General features: G+C 66.0%; 2 protein-coding genes across 2 annotated transcripts; one reads left to right on the top strand and one right to left on the bottom strand.

Annotated features, from left to right (window-relative positions):
- Positions 1-1906: 1906 nt before the first annotated feature.
- Positions 1907-7654, bottom strand: SDHC (succinate dehydrogenase complex subunit C). Its single transcript, XM_084223023.1, has 6 exons — positions 7607-7654; positions 7240-7296; positions 6567-6668; positions 5712-5773; positions 4286-4449; positions 1907-2764 (listed from the first exon to the last, which is right to left on the bottom strand). The coding sequence occupies exons 1-6, from the start codon at positions 7624-7626 to the stop codon at positions 2660-2662; spliced, it is 510 nt and encodes a 169-aa protein (XP_084079149.1). The 5' UTR covers positions 7627-7654; the 3' UTR covers positions 1907-2659.
- Positions 7655-9501: 1847 nt separating this feature from the next.
- MPZ (myelin protein zero) lies at positions 9502-14074 on the top strand (the record flags this gene model as incomplete). The annotated part of the gene is given in 7 exon segments (XM_084222957.1): positions 9502-9559; positions 10621-10787; positions 11593-11806; positions 12677-12812; positions 13621-13681; positions 13784-13870; positions 13874-14074. Coding segments are annotated over 7 exon segments (924 nt in total).
- Positions 14075-17790: the final 3716 nt, after the last annotated feature.

Here is a 17790-nt window from a genome sequence, read left to right as displayed (position 1 = left end):
GCACCTTCCTGGGCACGTGGGCGATGCCGGCGCGGATCCCCCCGGCCCGGCTGGACCTGAGCGCCCGCGAGCCCCGCGCCGCCGCCCGCCTGGCCCGGGAGCAGCCGCCGGCCCTGCGGAGAGCCCGCAACGGCATCCGGACACACGTCACCGGCAAGGTGACACCCGGGGGGACAGCTGGGGGGACAGCTGGGGGGACAGCCGGGGACACACAAGGACATGGGGACACAGCTGGGGACACACAGGGACACACAGGGACAGCCCCGAGCCCCGCGGAGAGCCCGCAACAACGGCATCCGGACACACGTCACCAGCAAGGTGACACCCCGGGGACACCGCTGGGACATGGGGGGACAGCTGGGACACGGGGACACCCCCAGGACACACTGGGGACACAGCAGGGACACCCCCGGGGCTCGGGGAGGGGCAGGGGTGACACAGAATGGACAGGAGAGGGGACAGGGACACGGGGACATGGGGGACAGGGGATAAGGGGGGACATGGGGACATGGGGGACAGGGACATGGGGGTGTAGGGATGAGGGGGGACAGAGGGACACAGGGATGGGGACAGAGGGACACAGGGATGGGGACAGAGGGGACACAGGGATTGGGGACAGAGGGGACACGGGGATGGGGACATGGGGGGCACAGGGATTGGGGACAGAGGGGACACAGGGATGGGGGACATGGGAGGGCACAGGGGTGGGGACATGGGGGACACAGGGACAGAGGGGACACAGGGATGGGGACACGGGGGACACAGGGATGGGGACATGGGGGACACAGGGATGGGGGACAGAGGGGACACGGGGATGGGGGACAGAGGGGACACGGGGATGGGGGACATGGGGGGACACGGGGATTGGGGACAGAGGGGACACAGGGACAGGGGACAGAGGGAACACAGGGATGGGGACATGGACACAGGGATGGGGACAGAGGGGACACAGGGACAGGGGACAGAGGGGACACAGGGACAGGGCGCAGACAGGAGCGGGGGACACAATTTCTGCCCTCCCTCCCTCCCACAGCTGCAGCAGCCCTGGGACACGGAACCTTCTGGAAAGGACCAGGGGGGTCCCAGCGAGGGCTCCCCCCACCCTGAGCCCCCCAAAGCCGGCGCCACCCCTGAGGGGGAGCCCTGTCCCCAAACCCCCCCCGGGGAGGGGCCCTGTCCCCTCAATCCCTCAGGGGAGGGGCCCTGTCCCCTGAGTCCCCGAGAGGGGGGGCCCTGTCCCCTCAGCCCCCATTTGGGGGATCCCCAAAACCCCCCCGGGGAGGGGCCCTGTCCCCTCAGCCCCTATGGCTGGGGACCCAGCCCCCCAAATCCCCCCGGCTCTGGGGCCCCCCAAAGCTCCTGAGCCCCTGGAGGTGGCTCTGCTGTCATTGTCACCTCCCTTAGGGACAATCCCCCCCACCCCAATCCCACCTTCCCCCCCCCCCCAAAAAGGGGAAATAAAGGCTGGGAAATGCAGGAAATCCTTGGGATGAGCCCAAATCTGTTTGGGGTTTAGGGTTTGACCCTCCTCCTCCTCCTCCTCTTCCTCCTCCCTGGTTCCAGGGGAGGATTCTTAATTAGGAAATTAATTAGGGGTGGGATCAAACCCCCCACACCCCTCCTGCCACCCCAAAATCCCAACCTGGAGAGGATTTACCCCAAAAAAAAGCTGGATTTTGGCAGCAGGGAGCTGGGGCAGGAGCTCGGGCTGGGGTCCCTTGGCAAAGGTTCAAAACCCCCAAACCCGACCCCAAAACCCCCCAGGCTCCTCCAGGAACTGCAAATTTTGGGGTTTTTCCCACGTTTTTCCACGCTGGGCTCCTGTGGGGAGCAGCAATTCCCCAAAAATCCCAAAAAATCCCAAAAAATCCCATTGGTGGGAGAGGGACAGGGAGGGACACGGGGCTGGAGGGTCAGAGCTGCTTTATTCCCCAGGGGACAGGTGACAACACCTGGGTGACAACAGCTGGGGTGACAACACCTGGGGTGACAACACCTGGGTGACAAACCCCTCCCCAGCACGAAACCAGGACATTCCCATTGGCAGGAGGCTCCAAAACTGGGATTTTTGCCCCCAAAATGGGCTGAATCATGGAATTCCCACGGGGTTGAGGACCCCAGGGATGGCACCAGGGTGGCACCAGGGTGGCACTCAGATGTCACCTGTCACCCACCCCCGTGGGGCTCTGCCTCCCCACTGGCAGGAGGCTCCAAATTTGGGATTTTTGCCCCCAAAATGGGCTGAATCATGGAATTCCCACGGGGTTGAGGACCCCAGGGGTGGCAGCAGGGTGGCACCCAGATGTCACCTGTCACCCACCCCCGTGGGGCGCTGCCTCAATGGAGCTCCTTGTGCCGCTGCGGTGCCACCCCGGTGCCAATCCCACTCGTGGGGACACAGATCCCGCATTGTCCCGGCCTCGGGGACACGTGGGGACACTGGGGACACCGCTGGGGACACCGCTGGGGACGCGGCGGGCCGCGCTGCCGGCAGGGGGGTGGGGGTGGGGCAGCTCTGCTCATCCCGGGATTTTGGGGAGGGGGAGGGGAGGGGAGGGGAGGTGTCACCTTCCCCAGGGCGGGGCGGGATTCCCGGGATTCCCGGGATGGCGGGAACGCCCCGGGGCTGTCGCTGTCGCTGTCGCTGTCGCTGTCGCTGTCACAGCGCGGCCAGGCCGGCCGAGGAGAGCAGGGTCAGGGCCAGCACCAGCAGCCCCGACTGGGTCACCTGCGGCAGCCTCAGCCCCTTGCCCAGGTCCCAGGCCTGCGGGGACAGCGGGGACAGCGGTGTCACACTGTCCCCGGGGCTGGGGGACCTGCCCGCGGTGTCCCCTGCTCCCATCCCCTCTCCCTTTCTCCCATTTCCTCTCCCATTTTTTCCCCTCCCCTCTTCCTTTCTCCCATTTTCTCTCCCCTTCCCCATCCCCTCTCCCCCCATTCCCATCATTCCCATCCTCTCTCCTCCCATTCCCCATTCCCATCATTCCCATCCCCTTTTCCCATCCCCTCTCCCCATTCCCATCCCCTTTTCCCCATCCTTTTTCCCATTTTCTCTCCTCTTCCCCATTCCCTCTCCCCCCATTCCCCATCCCCATCATTCCCATCCCCTTTTTCCCATCCCCTCTCCCCATTCCCATCCCCTTTTCCCCATCCCTTTTCCCAATTCCTCTCCCCATTCCCATCCCCTTTTCCCCATCCTTTTTCCCAATTCCTCTCCCCCTTTTCCCATCCCCTTTTTCCCAATTCCTCTCCCCCTTTTTCCCATCCCTTTTCCCATCCCCTCTCCCCATTCCCATCCCCTTTTCCCCATCCTTTTTCCCGTTTTCTCTCCCCATTCCCATCCCCTTTTCCCCCCATTCCCCATTCCCATCATTCCCATCCCCTTTTTCCCAATTCCTCTCCCCCTTTTTTCCCATCCTTTTTCCCATCCCCTCTCTCCTTTTGTGCCATTCCCAAAATTCCCCCCCAATCCCCAAACCCAGGCAGGGAGGGACACCTCGGTGCCACCCCTGTGTCACCTGCTGTCCCCAAAAGGACCCTGCAAGTGCACAATTCCCAGTTCCACACTGGGATGGGCTCCCAGAAACCCCTCCCCCCATTCCCAACAATTTGAGCTGTTCCCAAAAATCCTCCCTGATCCCAAAACCCAGGCTGGGGACGACACCTTGGTGCCACCCCCATTGTCACCTGCTGTCCCCAAAAGGGCTCCTGAGGACACTCCAGGTGCACAATTCCCAGTTCCACACTGGGATGGGCTCCCAAAAACCCCTCCCAACCTTTTGTGCCATTCCCAAAATTCCCCCCGATCTCAGGCAGGGGGGACACCCCAGTGCCACCTCATTGTCACCTGCTGTCCCCAAAAGGGCTCCTGAGGACACTCCAGGTGCAGAATTCCCAGTTCCACACTGGGATGTTCTGGGATGCTCCCACAAAACCCCTCCCAACCTTTTGTGCCATTCCCAAAATTCCCCCCCGATCTCAGGCAGGGGGGACACCCTGCTGCCACCCCCGTGTCCCCAGCTGTCCCCAGTGTCCCCAGCCGTCCCCAGTGTCCCCAGCTGTCCCCAAAAGGGCTCCTGAGGACACTCCAGGTGCACAATTCCCAGTTCCACACTGGGATGGGCTCCCAAAAACCCCTCCCAACATTTTGTGCCATTCCCAAAATTCCCCCCCGATCTCAGGCAGGGGGGACACCCCGCTGCCACCCCCGTGTCCCCAGCTGTCCCCAGCCGTCCCCAGCCATCCCCAGTGTCCCCAGGTGTCCCCTGAGGGTGGCCAGGCTCACCAGGTGGCGGATGCCGTTCCAGGTGTGGTAGCACAGGGGCAGGGCCAGCAGGAACTTGGCCGAGCAGACGAGGGCGGGGCCCAGGCTGAGCGCGCGCACCTGGGCCAGGTAATGGGGGAAGGGCTCGGGCAGCAGCAGGGCGGCCACCGAGAACAGGGACACGCCTGGGGACACACAGGGGACACTCAGGGACACAGCTGGGGACAGGGACACACCTGGGCCAGGTAATGGGGGAAGGGCTCGGGCAGCAGCAGGGCGGCCACCGAGAACAGGGACACGCCTGGGGACACACAGGGGACAGTCAGGGACAGCCAGGGACACGGCTGGGGACATGGGGACAGTCAGGGACATGGGGGGGACAGCCAGGGACAGTCAGGGACACAGCTGGGGACACAGGAGGGACAGTCAGGGACAACCTGGGGACACACCTGGGGACACACCTGGGGACACTCAGGGACACACCTGGGGATTTTGGAGGAAAATTTGAGGGAATTTTAGGGGATTTTGGGGGGATTTTGTGGTGCTAGAAAAGGCAGAGATGTTTCCCAGCAAACCCCCGGGCTGTGGGAACCCAGGGGTGTCCCCAGGTGTCCCCAGGGGTGTCCCCAGGTGTGTCCCCAGGTGTGTCCCCAGGTGTCCCCAGGAGTGTTCCCAGGGGTGTCCCATGTGTCCCCAGGTGTCCCCAGGGGTGTCCCAGGTGTCCCAGGGGTGTCCCAGGTGTCCCCAGGGGTGTCCCCAGGTGTCCCCAGGTGTGTCCCAGGTGTCCCAGGTGTGTCCCCAGGTGTGTCCCCAGGTGTCCCCGGTGTCCCAGGTGTGTCCCCAGGGGTGTCCCAGGTGTCCCCAGGGGTGTCCCCAGAGGTGTCCCCAGGTGTCCCAGTGGTGTCCCCAGGTGTCCCCAGGTGTATCCCAGGTGTCCCCAGGGGTGTCCCAGGTGTCCCCAGAGGTATCCCCAGGTGTATCCCAGGTGTCCCCAGGTGTCCCAGGTGTGTCACAGGTGTCCCCAGAGGTATCCCCAGGTGTCCCAGGTGTCCCCAGGGGTGTCCCAGGTGTGTCTCAGGTGTCCCAGGGGTGTCCCCAGGTGTCCCAGGTGTCCCCAGGTGTCCCCAGGTGTATCTCAGGTGTCCCCAGGTGTCCCAGGTGTCCCCAGGTGTGTCCCCAGGTGTATCCCAGGTGTCCCAGGTGTCCCCAGGTGTGTCCCCAGGTGTATCCCAGGTGTCCCAGGTGTCCCCAGGTGTATCCCAGGTGTCCCAGGTGTCCCCAGGTGTGTCCCCAGGTGTGTCCCCAGGTGTCCCAGGTGTCCCCAGGTGTCCCCAGGTGTCCCAGGTGTCCCCAGGTGTGTCCCCAGGTGTCCCCAGGTGTGTCCCCAGGTGTCCCCAGGTGTCCCAGGTGTCCCCCCAGGTGTCCCAGGTGTCCCAGTGCCACCCACCGAGGCTGAGTGCCACGCCGGTGCCGCGGTGGGTGATGGACATGGCCATGGGCAGCGACCACCTGCAACAGAGACGGGGGGGGCTGGGTCACCCCAAAACCCACAGCAGCGGGGGGGGAGGGCACGGGGGGATTTGGGGGGAATTGGGGGTGTTTTGGGGGGAATTCGGGGGATTTTGGGGCATTTTGGGGTGAATTCGGGGGATTTGGGGGGAATTGGGGCGTTTTGGGGGGAATTCAGGGGATTTTGGGGTGAATTTAGGGGAATTTGAGGTGGTCTGGGGGGAATCTGGGGCATTTTGGGGTGAATTTGGGGGATTTTGGGGGGGTCATGGGGTGAATCTGGGGGATTCTGGGGTGAATCTGGAATGGCCTGGGGTGATTTTGGGGTTCCCTGTGTGGTTTAAGGCAGTTTTGGGGCTGTTTTAGGGCAGATTGAGAGAAATTTTGGGGTGTTTTGGGGCTGTTTTGGGGTGGTTTGGGGGTTCCCTGTCAGTTTTTGGGGTGATTTTGGGGTTCCCTGTCAGTTTTTGGGGTGATTTTGTGGTTCCCTGTCAGGTTTTGGGGTCATTTTGGGGTGATTTTGGGGTTCCCTGTCAGGTTTTGGGGTCATTTTGGGGTGATTTTGGGGTTCCCTGTCAGGTTTTGGGGTCATTTTGGGGTGATTTGGGGGTTCCCTGGCAGTTTTTGGGGTGATTTTGGGGTTCCCCATCAGTTTTGGGGGTGATTTTGGGGTTCCCCGGCAGTTTTTGGGGTGCTTTTGGGGTTCCCCGGCAGGTTTTGGGGTGATGTTGGGGTTCCTCGTCAGGTTTTGGGGTGATTTTGGGGTGATTTTGGGGTTTGGGGTGTCCCTCACTTGTAGATGCTGACGTGGGGGGACAGCGGCCGCCCCGAGCGCTCGTTCCTCTCCCAGAACCTCCTCATCTCCTCCCGGGCCGAGCTGGCCATGGGGACGGCCCTGGGTGGGACAGGGACTGAACCTGACCCTAAAAACCCTAAAAAACCCTAAAAAACCCCAAACCCACCCCAACCCCAACCCTGCCCCTCCTCATCTCCTCCCGGGCCAAGCTGGCCATGGGGACGGCCCTGGGGGGGACAGGGACTGAACCTGACCCCAAACCCACCCCAAACACACCCCAAAAACCCCAAACACACCCCAAAAACCCCAAAACAACCCTAAAAACCCCGAACCAACCCCAAAACAACCCCTTGGAAACTCCCAAAAAGCCCAAACCAGCCCCAAACCCCCAAATCCCATCCCAGTCCATTCCCAGTCCCTCCCAGTTTATCCCAGTCCCTCCCAGTCCATCCCAGTCCCTCCCAGTCCATCCCAGTCCATCCCAGTCCCATCCCAGTCCCTCCCAGTCCCATCCCAGTCCATCCCAGTCCCTCCCAGTCCCATCCCAGTCCCATCCCAGTCCATCCCAGTCCCTCCCAGTCCCTCCCAGTCCCTCCCAGTACCATCCCAGTCCCATCCCAGTCCATCCCAGTCCCATCCCAGTCCATCCCAGTCCCTCCCAGTCTCTCACTGGCGCAGGGCCGGGCCGGGCCCCAGCCGGGCCAGGAGGCAGCGCCGCCCCAAACCCCTGGAAAAGAGAGAAAAAAATGCGAAAAAAATGAGAAAAAACGGGGGGGGGAAATGGGACACAGAGGGTGACACGGGGGTGACAAGGAGGTGACATGGAGGGGACGCGGGGGTGACACCGAGGGGACACCGAGGGGACACGGAGCGGACACGGAGCGGACACGGGGCTGGCCCGGCCCCGCGAATCCCGGGCCGGAACCGAGAAACCGCCTCAGGCCGGGCCCGCCCCCGCCCCGGTGTCCCCGCGGTGTCCCCAGTGCCCCCGGTGTCCCCCGGTGTCCCCCGGGCCTGTCCCGGGCCCTCGGAGTCACCTCAGAGCCAGCGCCGCCATCTTGGAGCCGCCGCGCCGGAAGTGCCGTGACGCACTTCCGGTCATGGGAACGGGCGGGACCGATAACTGATATCGGTTATTGATATCGGTTATTGATATCGGTTATTGATATCGGTTATTGATATCGGTTATTGGGATCGGTTATTGATATCGGTTATTGATATCGGTTATTGATATCGGTTATTGGGATCGATAACTGAGATCGGTTATTGGGATTGGTTATTGATATCGGTACTGGGATCGATAACTGAGATCGGTTATTGGGATTGGTTATTGATATCGGTTATTGGGATTGGTTATTGGGATCGGTTATTGGGATCGGCTATTGATATCGGTTATTGATATCGGTACTGGGATCGATAACTGATATCGGCTATTGATATCGGTTATTGATATCGGTACTGGGATCGATAACTGAGATCGGTTATTGATATCGGTTATTGGGATCGGTTATTGGGATCGGTTATTGATATCGGTTATTGATATCGGTACTGGGACCGATAACTGATATTGGTTATTGATATCGGTTATTGATAACGGTTATTGATATCGGTTATTGATATCGGTTATTGGGATCGATAACTGAGATCGGTTATTGATAACGGTTATTGATATCGGTTATTGATATCGGTTATTGATATCGGTTGTTGGGATCGATAACTGAGATCGGTTATTGATATCGGTTATTGATAACGGTTATTGATATCGGTACTGGGATCGATACTGGGATCGATAACTGATATTGGTTATTGGGATCGGTTATTGATATCGGTACTGGGATCGAGGTCCCCTCCATGTCCCCTCTCTATCCCCAATGTCCCCCCCGTGTCCCCCCCATGTCCCACCTTGTCCCCCTCGTGTCCGTTCATGTCCCCCACGTCCCCCTCGTGTCCCCACCTCTGTCCCCACTGTCCCCTCCTGGTCCCCCAATGTCCCTCCAATGTCCCCTCTCTGTCCCCGCTGTCCCCTCAATGTCCCTCCTGTCTCCATGTCCCCTCTCTATCCCCAATGTCCCCCGCTGTCCCCCCCATGTCCTCTCTCTGTCCCCTCTCTGTCCCTGCTGTCCCCTCATGTCCCCTCCACGTCCCCCCATGTCCCTCCATGTCCCCTCTCTGTCCCCTCTCTATCCCCCAATGTCCCCCCCTTGTCCCCTCTCTGTCCCCCCCCAATGTCCCCTCCTGTCCCTCCCATGTCCCACCGTGTCCCCCCCGTGTCCCCCTCGTGTCCGTTCATGTCTCCCACGTCCCCCTCGTGTCCCCCCCTCTGTCCCCTCTCTGTCCACGCTGTCCCCTCATGTCCCCTCCACGTCCCCCCATGTCCCCCCGTGTCCCCTCTCTGTCCCCCCCCGTCCCACCTCTGTCCCCTCTCTGTCCCCCCCATGTCCCCCGCTGTCCCCTCATGTCCCCTCTCTATCCCCAATGTCCCCTCCTGTCCCCCCCATGTCCCACCGTGTCCCCCTCGTGTCCGTTCATGTCCCCCACGTCCCCCTCGTGTCCCCTCTCTGTCCCCGCTGTCCCCTCATGTCCCCTCCACGTCCCCCCATGTCCCCCCATGTCCCCCCATGTCCCCCCCCCTGTTCCCCCACTGTCCCCCCTCTGTCCCCCCTCTGTCCCCCCGTGTCCCCCCCTGTCCCCGCTGTCCCCTCGGGCCACATTCCTGCTCCCCCGCCCCCGCGGCGCGCGGGAATGCGGCCGGACAAAGGCCACCAGTGTCCCCGTCCCCCTCGCCACCCTCGGTGTCCCTCGGTGTCCCTCAATGTCGCCTTTGAGCGGGGTCCCCGCGGCCCGGCCCCCCCGCGCCCATTGGCCGGCCTTTGGGGACAGGGCCACCCTAAAACCGCGTCCCCGCCGCTGTCCCCTCCGTGTCACCGCCACCATGTCGCCGAGGGCCACCCGCCACCTCCTCCTCGTGGCCGGGCTCGTGGCGGCGCTGGGTGAGCTCGGGGACAAGGGACAGTCCCCAAAAAGGGGGGGGAGGGGGGACAGGAGCGGTTTGGGGGTGGCCGTGGGGATGGCGGGGACTTGGGGACTGTCACCGCGCCCTGGGGACTGTCACCGCGGCTTGGGGACTGTCACTTGGGCTTGGGGATTGTCACTTGGGCTCGGGGATTGTCACCACGCCTTGGGGACTGTCACCGCCACTTGGGGACTGTCACCACGGCTTGGGGATTGTCACTTGGGCTTGGGGACTGTCACTTGGGCTTGGGGACTGTCACCGCGGCTTGGGGAGTGTCACCACAGCTTGGGGACTGTCACCGCGGCTTGGGGACTGTCACTTGGACTTGGGTGGCTGGTGGCTGCCAGGAGGGTCCCGGTCATTGTCACCTCCCTGGGGACAGCTGGGGGTGGCAGCCAGGAGGGTCCCAGAGCTGTCACCTCCTCGGGGACAAGTGCAGGGGGTGCCACACCCAGCCCTGATGGTGTCACTTGTCACCTCCTTGGGGACGTGTCGGGGGAGGGGCTCTGGGTGGCGGCCAGGAGGTCCCAGAGCTGTCACCTCCCTGGGGACAGCAGCGGATGGCGGCCAGGACAGTCCCGGCCATTGTCACCTGAGTGGGGACAGGAGCGGGTGTGGCTGCAAGGACGGTCCCAGAGCTGTCACCTCCCTGGGGACAGCCGGGGAGGTGCCACACCCAGCCCTGACGGTGTCACTTGTCACCTCCTTGGGGACGTGTCGGGGGGAGGGGCTCTGGGTGGCGGCCAGGAGGGTCCCGGAGCTGTCACCTCCCTGGGGACAGGGGCGGGTGTGGCTGCAAGGACGGTCCCAGAGCTGTCACCTCCCTGGGGACAGCCGGGGAGGTGCCACACCCAGCCCTGCCGGTGTCACCGAGCACCGCCGCGCTGTCCCCTCCGTGCCACCCCCGGCGACAGCAGCGCCACCACCCCGCTGTCCCCTCGCAGCCCGCGCGCTCCATTTGGTGGCAGCTCGGGGACACCTCCGGGCCGTGCCGGCAGCTCGGGGGACACCGCGGGGCTGACGGCTCTGTGTCGCCAGGAGTGTCGCCGGTGTCGCCAATCCACGTGTACACGCAGCGCGAGGTCTATGGCACGGTGGGCTCGCGTGTCACCCTGTCCTGCAGCTTCTGGTCCAGCGAGTGGATCTCGGAGGACATCTCCATCACCTGGCACTTCCAGGCCGAGGGCTCCCGCGACAGCATCTCCGTCAGTGTCCCCAGTGTCCCCCCGGTGTCCCCAAGCCGTCCCCGTTGTCACCGCGGTGTCCCCGTCCCGTCCCCGCCGTGTCCCCAGCCCCCGGCGTCGCGTCGTCCCAGCGGAGCCTCCCCTGAGGGTGACACGGGGCCTTCCCGCGCTGTGGTGGCACTGCGGTGTCCCCTCGGTGTCCCCTCGGTGTCCCCAAGGTGTCCCCAAGGTGTCCCCATTGTCCCCGTCGCGCCCCCAGCCCCGGTGTCGCCTCGTCCCAGCGGTGTCGCGACAGAGCCCTCCCTGAGGGTGACACGGTGTCTTCTTGCTCCGTTGTGTCACTGCGGTGTCCCCAAGGTGTCCCCAGTGCCCGCCGGGTCTCAGCACCAGCCCCACAGGACAGACCTTCCCTTGAGGTGACACCGTGTCCCCTCACACCGCGGTGGCACTGAAGTGTCCCCACAGTGTCCCTGTGTCCCAGTGTCCCCCAGCCCCAGCAGGACCGTCCCTTCCTGCGGGTGTCACCGTGTCCCCTCGCACCACGGTGGCACCGAACTGTCCCCACAGTGTCCCCGTGTCCCAGCCCCGTTCCTGCGGGTGTCACCGTGTCCCCTCACACCGCGGTGACACCGAAGCGTCCCCACAACGTCCCCGTGCCCCCGCCCCGTCCCCGCGGGTGCCACCCTCACCCCTCGGCAGCACCTTGGGGACATCCCCAGCCCCTCCAGCACTATCCCACCCTCCCACCCCGCTGTCCCCTCTGTCACCGCCCACCCGCGGCCGGCTGTCACCCCGGGTGACCTCGGTGTCGCCGTCACCGTGGCAGATCTTCCACTACGCCAAGGGCCAGCCCTACATCGACGACGTGGGGACATTCAAGGAGCGCATGGAGTGGGCGGGGAACCCGCGGCGCCGCGACGGCTCCATCGTCATCCACAGCCTGGAGCCCAGCGACAATGGCACCTTCACGTGCGACGTCAAGAACCCGCCCGACATCGTGGGCAAGTCCTCGCAGGTCACCCTCTACGTGCTGGAGAAAGGTGCGCGACACTGCTGTCACCTCCCGGAGCCTGCTGGTGGCGGGGACACCGCGCTGGTGGCACCTCCCTAATCCCACACTGGGCTGCTGTCACCTCCCCGATCACAGCTGATGGGGATGACACAGGGCTGGTGTCACCTCCCTGACCCTGCTGGTGGCGGGGACATCGCGCTGGTGGCACCTCCCTGATCCCCACTGCTGGCGGTGACACTGGGCTGCTGTCACCTCCCTGATTCCCACTGCTGTCAGGGACACCGCGCTGCTGTCACCTCCCTGACCCTGCTGGTGGCGGTTACACTGGGCTGGTGGCACCTTCCGGACCCTGGTGCTGATGGGGACATCGGGCTGGTGTCACCTCCCTGATCCTTGCTGGTGGTGGGGGCACCGGGCCGGTGTCACCTCCCTGATCCTCACTGGTGGCGGGGACACCGGGCTGCTGTCACCTCCCTGACCCTGCTGGTGACGGGGACACCGGACTGCTGTCACCTCCCCAATCCCAGCTGATGGGGATGACACGGGGCTGGTGTCACCTCCCTGACCCTGCTGGTGGCGGTGACACTGGGGTGGTGGCACCTCCCGGAGACCCTGCTGGTGGTGGGGACACTGGGCCGGTGTCACCTCCCTGATCCCCACTGGCGGCGGTGACACCGTGCCACTGTCCCCTCCCTGCTGCCGGAGGGTGACACGGTGTCCCTGTCCCCGCAGTGCCACTGTCCCTGCAGTGCCACCCGCTGCCGGGGGTGACACGGTGCCCCTGTCCCCGCAGTGCCACCCGCTGCCGGGGGTGACACGGTGTCCCTGTCCCCGCAGTGCCACTGTCCCCGCAGTGCCACCCGCTGCCGGGGGTGACACGGTGTCCCTGTCCCCGCAGTGCCACCCCGTTACGGTGTCGTGCTGGGCTCCGTTATCGGCGGGACGCTGCTCTTGGTGGCCGCGCTGGTGGCGCTGGGCTACGGCAGCCGCTACTGCTGGCGGCGGCGCCAGGCGGCTCTGCAGCGGCGGCTGAGGTGAGCCGCGACCCCTCCCCAAACCGGGACCCCCCCCCCCAAACCGGGACCCATTCCCAAACCGGGACCTCCCCCAAACCGGGACCCATCCCCAAACCGGGACCCCGCCCCAAACCGGGACCCATCCCCAAACCGGGACCCCGCCCCAAACCGGGACCCGTCCCCAAACCGGGACCCCTCCTCAAACCGGGACCCATCCCCAAACCGGGACCCCTCCCCAAACCGGGACCCATCCCCCAAACCGGGACCCCTCCCCAAACCGGGACCCCTCCCCAAACCGGGACCTCCCCCGAACCGGGCCCACCGGGGGCTGTGATTTCCACGACCCCTCCCCAAACGGGCGGCACCAATTCCGCCGTCCCGAGCCGCGACCCCTCCCCAAACCGGGACTCTCCCCTAACCGGGGGCTGCAATTTCCGCGACCCTTCCCCACCAGGACCGGAGGTACCGGGGTCAGCCCCGCCGTCCCGAGCCCCTCTTTCCCCCACACCGGGGGTCAGCCCCGCGGTCCCGAGCCCCTCTTTTGCCCCACACCGGGGGTCCCGGGGGTCACTCCCGCCATCCCGAGTCCCTCATTCCCCCACACCGGGGGTCCCGGGGGTCACTCCCGCCATCCCGAGCCCCTCTTTCCCCCACACCGGGGGTCCCGGGGGTCAGTCCCGCCGTCCCGAGCCCCTCTTTCCCCCCACACCGGGGGTCCCGGGGGTCACTCCCGCGGTCCCGAGCCCCTCTTTCCCCCACACCGGGGGTCCCGGGGGTCACTCCCGCCGTGCCGAGCCGCTCTTTTCCCGTTTCGCCCCCTCCCCAGCGCCATGGAGAAGGGGAAGCTGCAGCGCTCGGGCAAGGACGGCTCCAAGCGCAGCCGGCAGGTGAGCGCCGAGAGGGGCGGGGGGCACGGCGGGCTGTCCCCCCGGTCCCCCCGGTCCCCAGGCTCGCCGGGGGCTGCGGGTGAAGCCCCCCTGTCCCCGCAGGCCCCGGTGCTCTACGCCATGCTGGACCACGGCCGCGGCTCCAAGAAAGCCAAGGGCGGCGCGGGCGACTCGCGCAAGGATAGGAAATAGCGGTTAGCGGGCAGGGAGGGACCCCCGGGGGCGGCCGGGGCCGCGGGGGACCCCCGGCCCCCCAAAGTCATCATGACCATCGAGATGGAGCTGCGGGGGGAGCCCCAGGCCGCCCCCCCGCCCGCCGCCCGCTCCCCGAGCCGGGGCAGCCTCAAGAGCGCCCTGCTGAGCATCATCAAACCCGACTCGGGGGGCTCCTGACGGCCCCTCCGGGCTCGGGACCCGGCGAGGAGCGGGGTGTGGTCCTCGCCTCGGGTCCCCCGGCCTTGAGGACAGCGCTGGGGACAAGCGCGGGTCCCCCCCGGCCCCCCTCGGTCGCTCCCTGCCCGGCCCCGGGCGGAATTTCTCCCCTGGAACGCGAACCCGGCGGATTTGGGGGTCGGTCCCCCCTCCCCGGGGACCTGCGGGGTCCCCGCGGGGCCGTGTCCCCGCCGCGTGTCCCCTCCCCGAACTCGGGGGGGGTTTCCCTGCCCCCCAATTTCGCTCCTTTTCTGGCCGTTTTCTCGTCTCTCCCCGCGACCGACCCCAAATGACGTCGCGGGGTGACCCCCGCCCCTTTGTCCCCTTTGTCCCCTCCTGTCCCCCCATTAACCCCCGCGCCCCGTAACCCCCGGGACCCCCCCCCAAACCGGCCGGAGCCCCGTGGAGGGGGCGAGGCTGCGGCCGGCCTGGGGGAGCCGCCCGTGCCCCCCGGACGCGTTTTGTACCCCCCTGTCCCTGTCCCCTCCCTGTCCCCGTGGTGCCATTAATAAAACTGACATCTCCGGGAGCCCCGTGTCCCTGTCACTGTCCCTGTCACTGTCCCCACTCCGTGTCCGAGCTCACCCCCACACCACGGGGACGCCGCTGTCACCCTCAGCGGGGAGGTGACACTTCGAGGGTGACCTGGTGGCACCCCAGCGTCCCCTCTCAACCGGGAGGGGCTGTCCCCGATGCCACCACCTCAGCGCCACCTCCCTGCCACCCGCCGTTAATTAAAGCTGCCTGTCATTAATGTCATTAACGCAGAGACCGAGGCTCGGGGGGGGTGGGGGGGGGTTGGGCGGGGGTCCCCATGGTGGGGAGAGGGGGTGACTGTCACCTCCTCTCGCTGAGGCTGCGAGAGAGGGGGGAAAGACCCCCGGGGGGGGCATTTGGGGCACGGAGCAGCGCGGGAATGCGGCGGGAGCGGCCCCCGGTGCCCCCCCGGTGCCCCCCCGGTGCCCCCCCGGTGCCGTTGTCCTTTCCCTAATAAGTCAGCGCTGTCCGACCCCGCCGTGTCCCTTGGGCCCTGCCCCGGGGCCGCCGCCGCTGTTTTTCTTTCCAAGGAGCTATTTCTGCACCGGACCGCGGCACTGCCGGGCCCTGCCAACCCCCCCGAGCCCCCCAAAACCGGCTGCAAACCCCCCCGAAAACCGGGCTGTGAACTCCCCAAACCCGGCTGAGAACCCCTCAAAATTCGGCTGCGAACCCCCCCAAAAATTAGGCTGAGAACCCTCCAGACCCGGCTGTGGACCCCCCAAAATTCGGCTGCTGAGCCCCCCCCCGAAAAACCGCCTGCAAATCCCCCCAAATCCGGCTGCGAGCTCCCCCAAAATCCACCTGCGAACCCCCCCCCCCGGAAAACCGGCTGCGACCCCCCCAAAATCCTCCTGTGAACCCCCCAAATCCTGCTGCGACCCCCCCCCAAATATCCCAGATGTTACCCCCCCAAACACTTTTGGGGGTCCCGAGTCCCCGCGGGTGAGAAAATCCCGGGAATTTCACTGGAAATTCCTCAAATCCCACAGGGGATCCTCCCCCACCCCCGGGGTCACCCCTGTCCCCTCCCCCCCCCAGCCCAGGGTTGATTGAAGGGGGGTCCCCCCACTAAAAAAGGGGGGACCCGGGGGTCTCTCTCAGTGGGGACCCCTCCCCAAATTGCCCCGAGCTCCCAGCGCAGCCTCCTCTTCCTCACGCTTTATTCTTTGCCAAAAGCCCCTCGGGGAGGGGGGGACGGTGACAGTGACAGTGACAGTGACAGGAGGGTGGGGAGGGGGCGGTGACAGTGACAGAAATGTGGGGAGGGGGCGGTGACAATGACAGGAGGGTGGGGAGCCCCGATTTCCTGGGCTGGGGGCTGCAGCGGGATGCGTCCCGGGGGGACACCGGGCGGGCGTGTCCCTCGTTTGGGGACACCGGGAGTGTCCCCAGCGCCACCGCAGGACAGGGAAATGGGGGTTCGCACTGAAAATGGGGGGTCCCCAGGAACGCGGGGGGCTCCACGCCGCCCCCTCCCCTCGGGCCACCTCCCCGGCTGTGTCCCCCCCTCCCCGTGTCACTCGCGGTCCCCGCACCGGGCAGGGAAGGGCCGAGCCCCCCCCCCACCGGGAGCTGCCCTCGGGGGTCCCCACGCGGTCGGGGGGTCCCCGGAGGGTCCCCACGGGGGTCGGGGGGTCCCGGGACCCCCGTCAGGGCCTCGGCTCCTCCCGGCGCTGCCGGGAGCGGCGGAAGCGGCCCTGGATGGCGAGAGCCGCGCGCTCCGTCTCGGGCGCGCTCAGGTCGATGTCGATCTCCTCCTCCTCCTCCTCCTCCTCCTCTTCCTCCTTCTTGGGGTCAGCCTTGGCTGCCGGGGGACGGGGACACGCTTGGGGACAGCCTGGCACCGGCGGATCGACCGTGGGGACACCCAGAGGGACACCCTGCCACCCCCCGGGGGACAGGGGACAGCCTGGCACCCCCAGACTGACCATGGGGACACTCATGGGGACACCATGCCACCCTCCAGGGGACAAGGGACAGCCTGGCACCCCCAGATTGACCATGGGGACACTCATGGGGACATCCTGACACCCCCCTGGGGACAAGGGACACCAAGGCCCCTCCCAGGGGGACACCCCGACACCTCCGAGGGGACAGGGGAAGGACAGAGCAGGTCCCCAAATGCACCCAGGTGCCACCCCCCGCAAGGACGGGGACAATGGGGGGGACGCTGGGGTCTGCGGGGACAGCGGGGTCGCGGGAGGGGACAGAAGGGACAGAGGGGACAGAGGGGACAGAGGGGACAGAGGGGACAGAGGGGACAGCAAACCCGCGCCCCACCCCTGCCGGGGGTCCTCACCTTGCTGCTGCCCACCGGGGGCTTCCGCCGCGGAAGGGGGGGCGTGGGGGCTGCGCTGCGGAGAGAGGGGACCCGGGGGGTGACACGGGGACCCCCCACTGTCCCCGGGGTCCCCCCACTGTCCCCGGGGTCCCCACAGCCTCCAGCCCGAGTGGGGCTCACGGGGGCAGAGAGGAGGGCCCGCGAGGACAGGGGAGGTGACACGGGTGGCCCGGAGTCCCCAGAGTGTCCCCTCGCCCTGCAGCCCCCCCCTCCCCGGGACGCAGCGTCCGGGCCCCATCCCCGCTCCCAGCGCCGCCCCCCGCCCGGCTCGGGGCTGAAAGCCCCGGGAAAAGGGGCGGACTCCCCTCCCGGTGTGTCCCGGTGTCCCCCGGTGTCCCCGGTGTCCCCCGGTGTCCCCGGTGTCCCCACCTCGCTCATCCCGCCCGGTGCCGCCGCCGCTCCCAGTGCGGGACCGGAGCCGCCGCCGCCGCTCTTATAGGGCGGGGTTTGAGTGACAGCCGCGAGCAGCCAATGGGGAGCGGGGGCGGGGCCGACAGGGACACGCCCACAAGAGCGGCTTCCACCCCCCCCGATCCAGGAGCGACGGAGCCGGGGGGACATTGGGGACATGGGGGGGACATTGGGGGGACATTGGGGACATTGGGGACATTGGGGGACACGGGGACATTGGGGACATTGGGGGGACACGGAGACATTGGGGACATTGGGGGGACATTGCAGACATTGGGGACATGGGGGGACATTGGGGGACACGGGGACATTGGGGAACATTGAGGGGACATTGGGGACATTGGGGGACACAGAGACATTGGGGGCATTGGGGACATTGGGAGAC

Source organism: Fringilla coelebs (genome assembly GCF_963513975.1).
Source record: "Fringilla coelebs genome assembly, chromosome: 29".
Classification (NCBI taxonomy): domain Eukaryota; kingdom Metazoa; phylum Chordata; class Aves; order Passeriformes; family Fringillidae; genus Fringilla; species Fringilla coelebs.
This window is presented reverse-complemented; position numbering and strand designations above follow the sequence as displayed.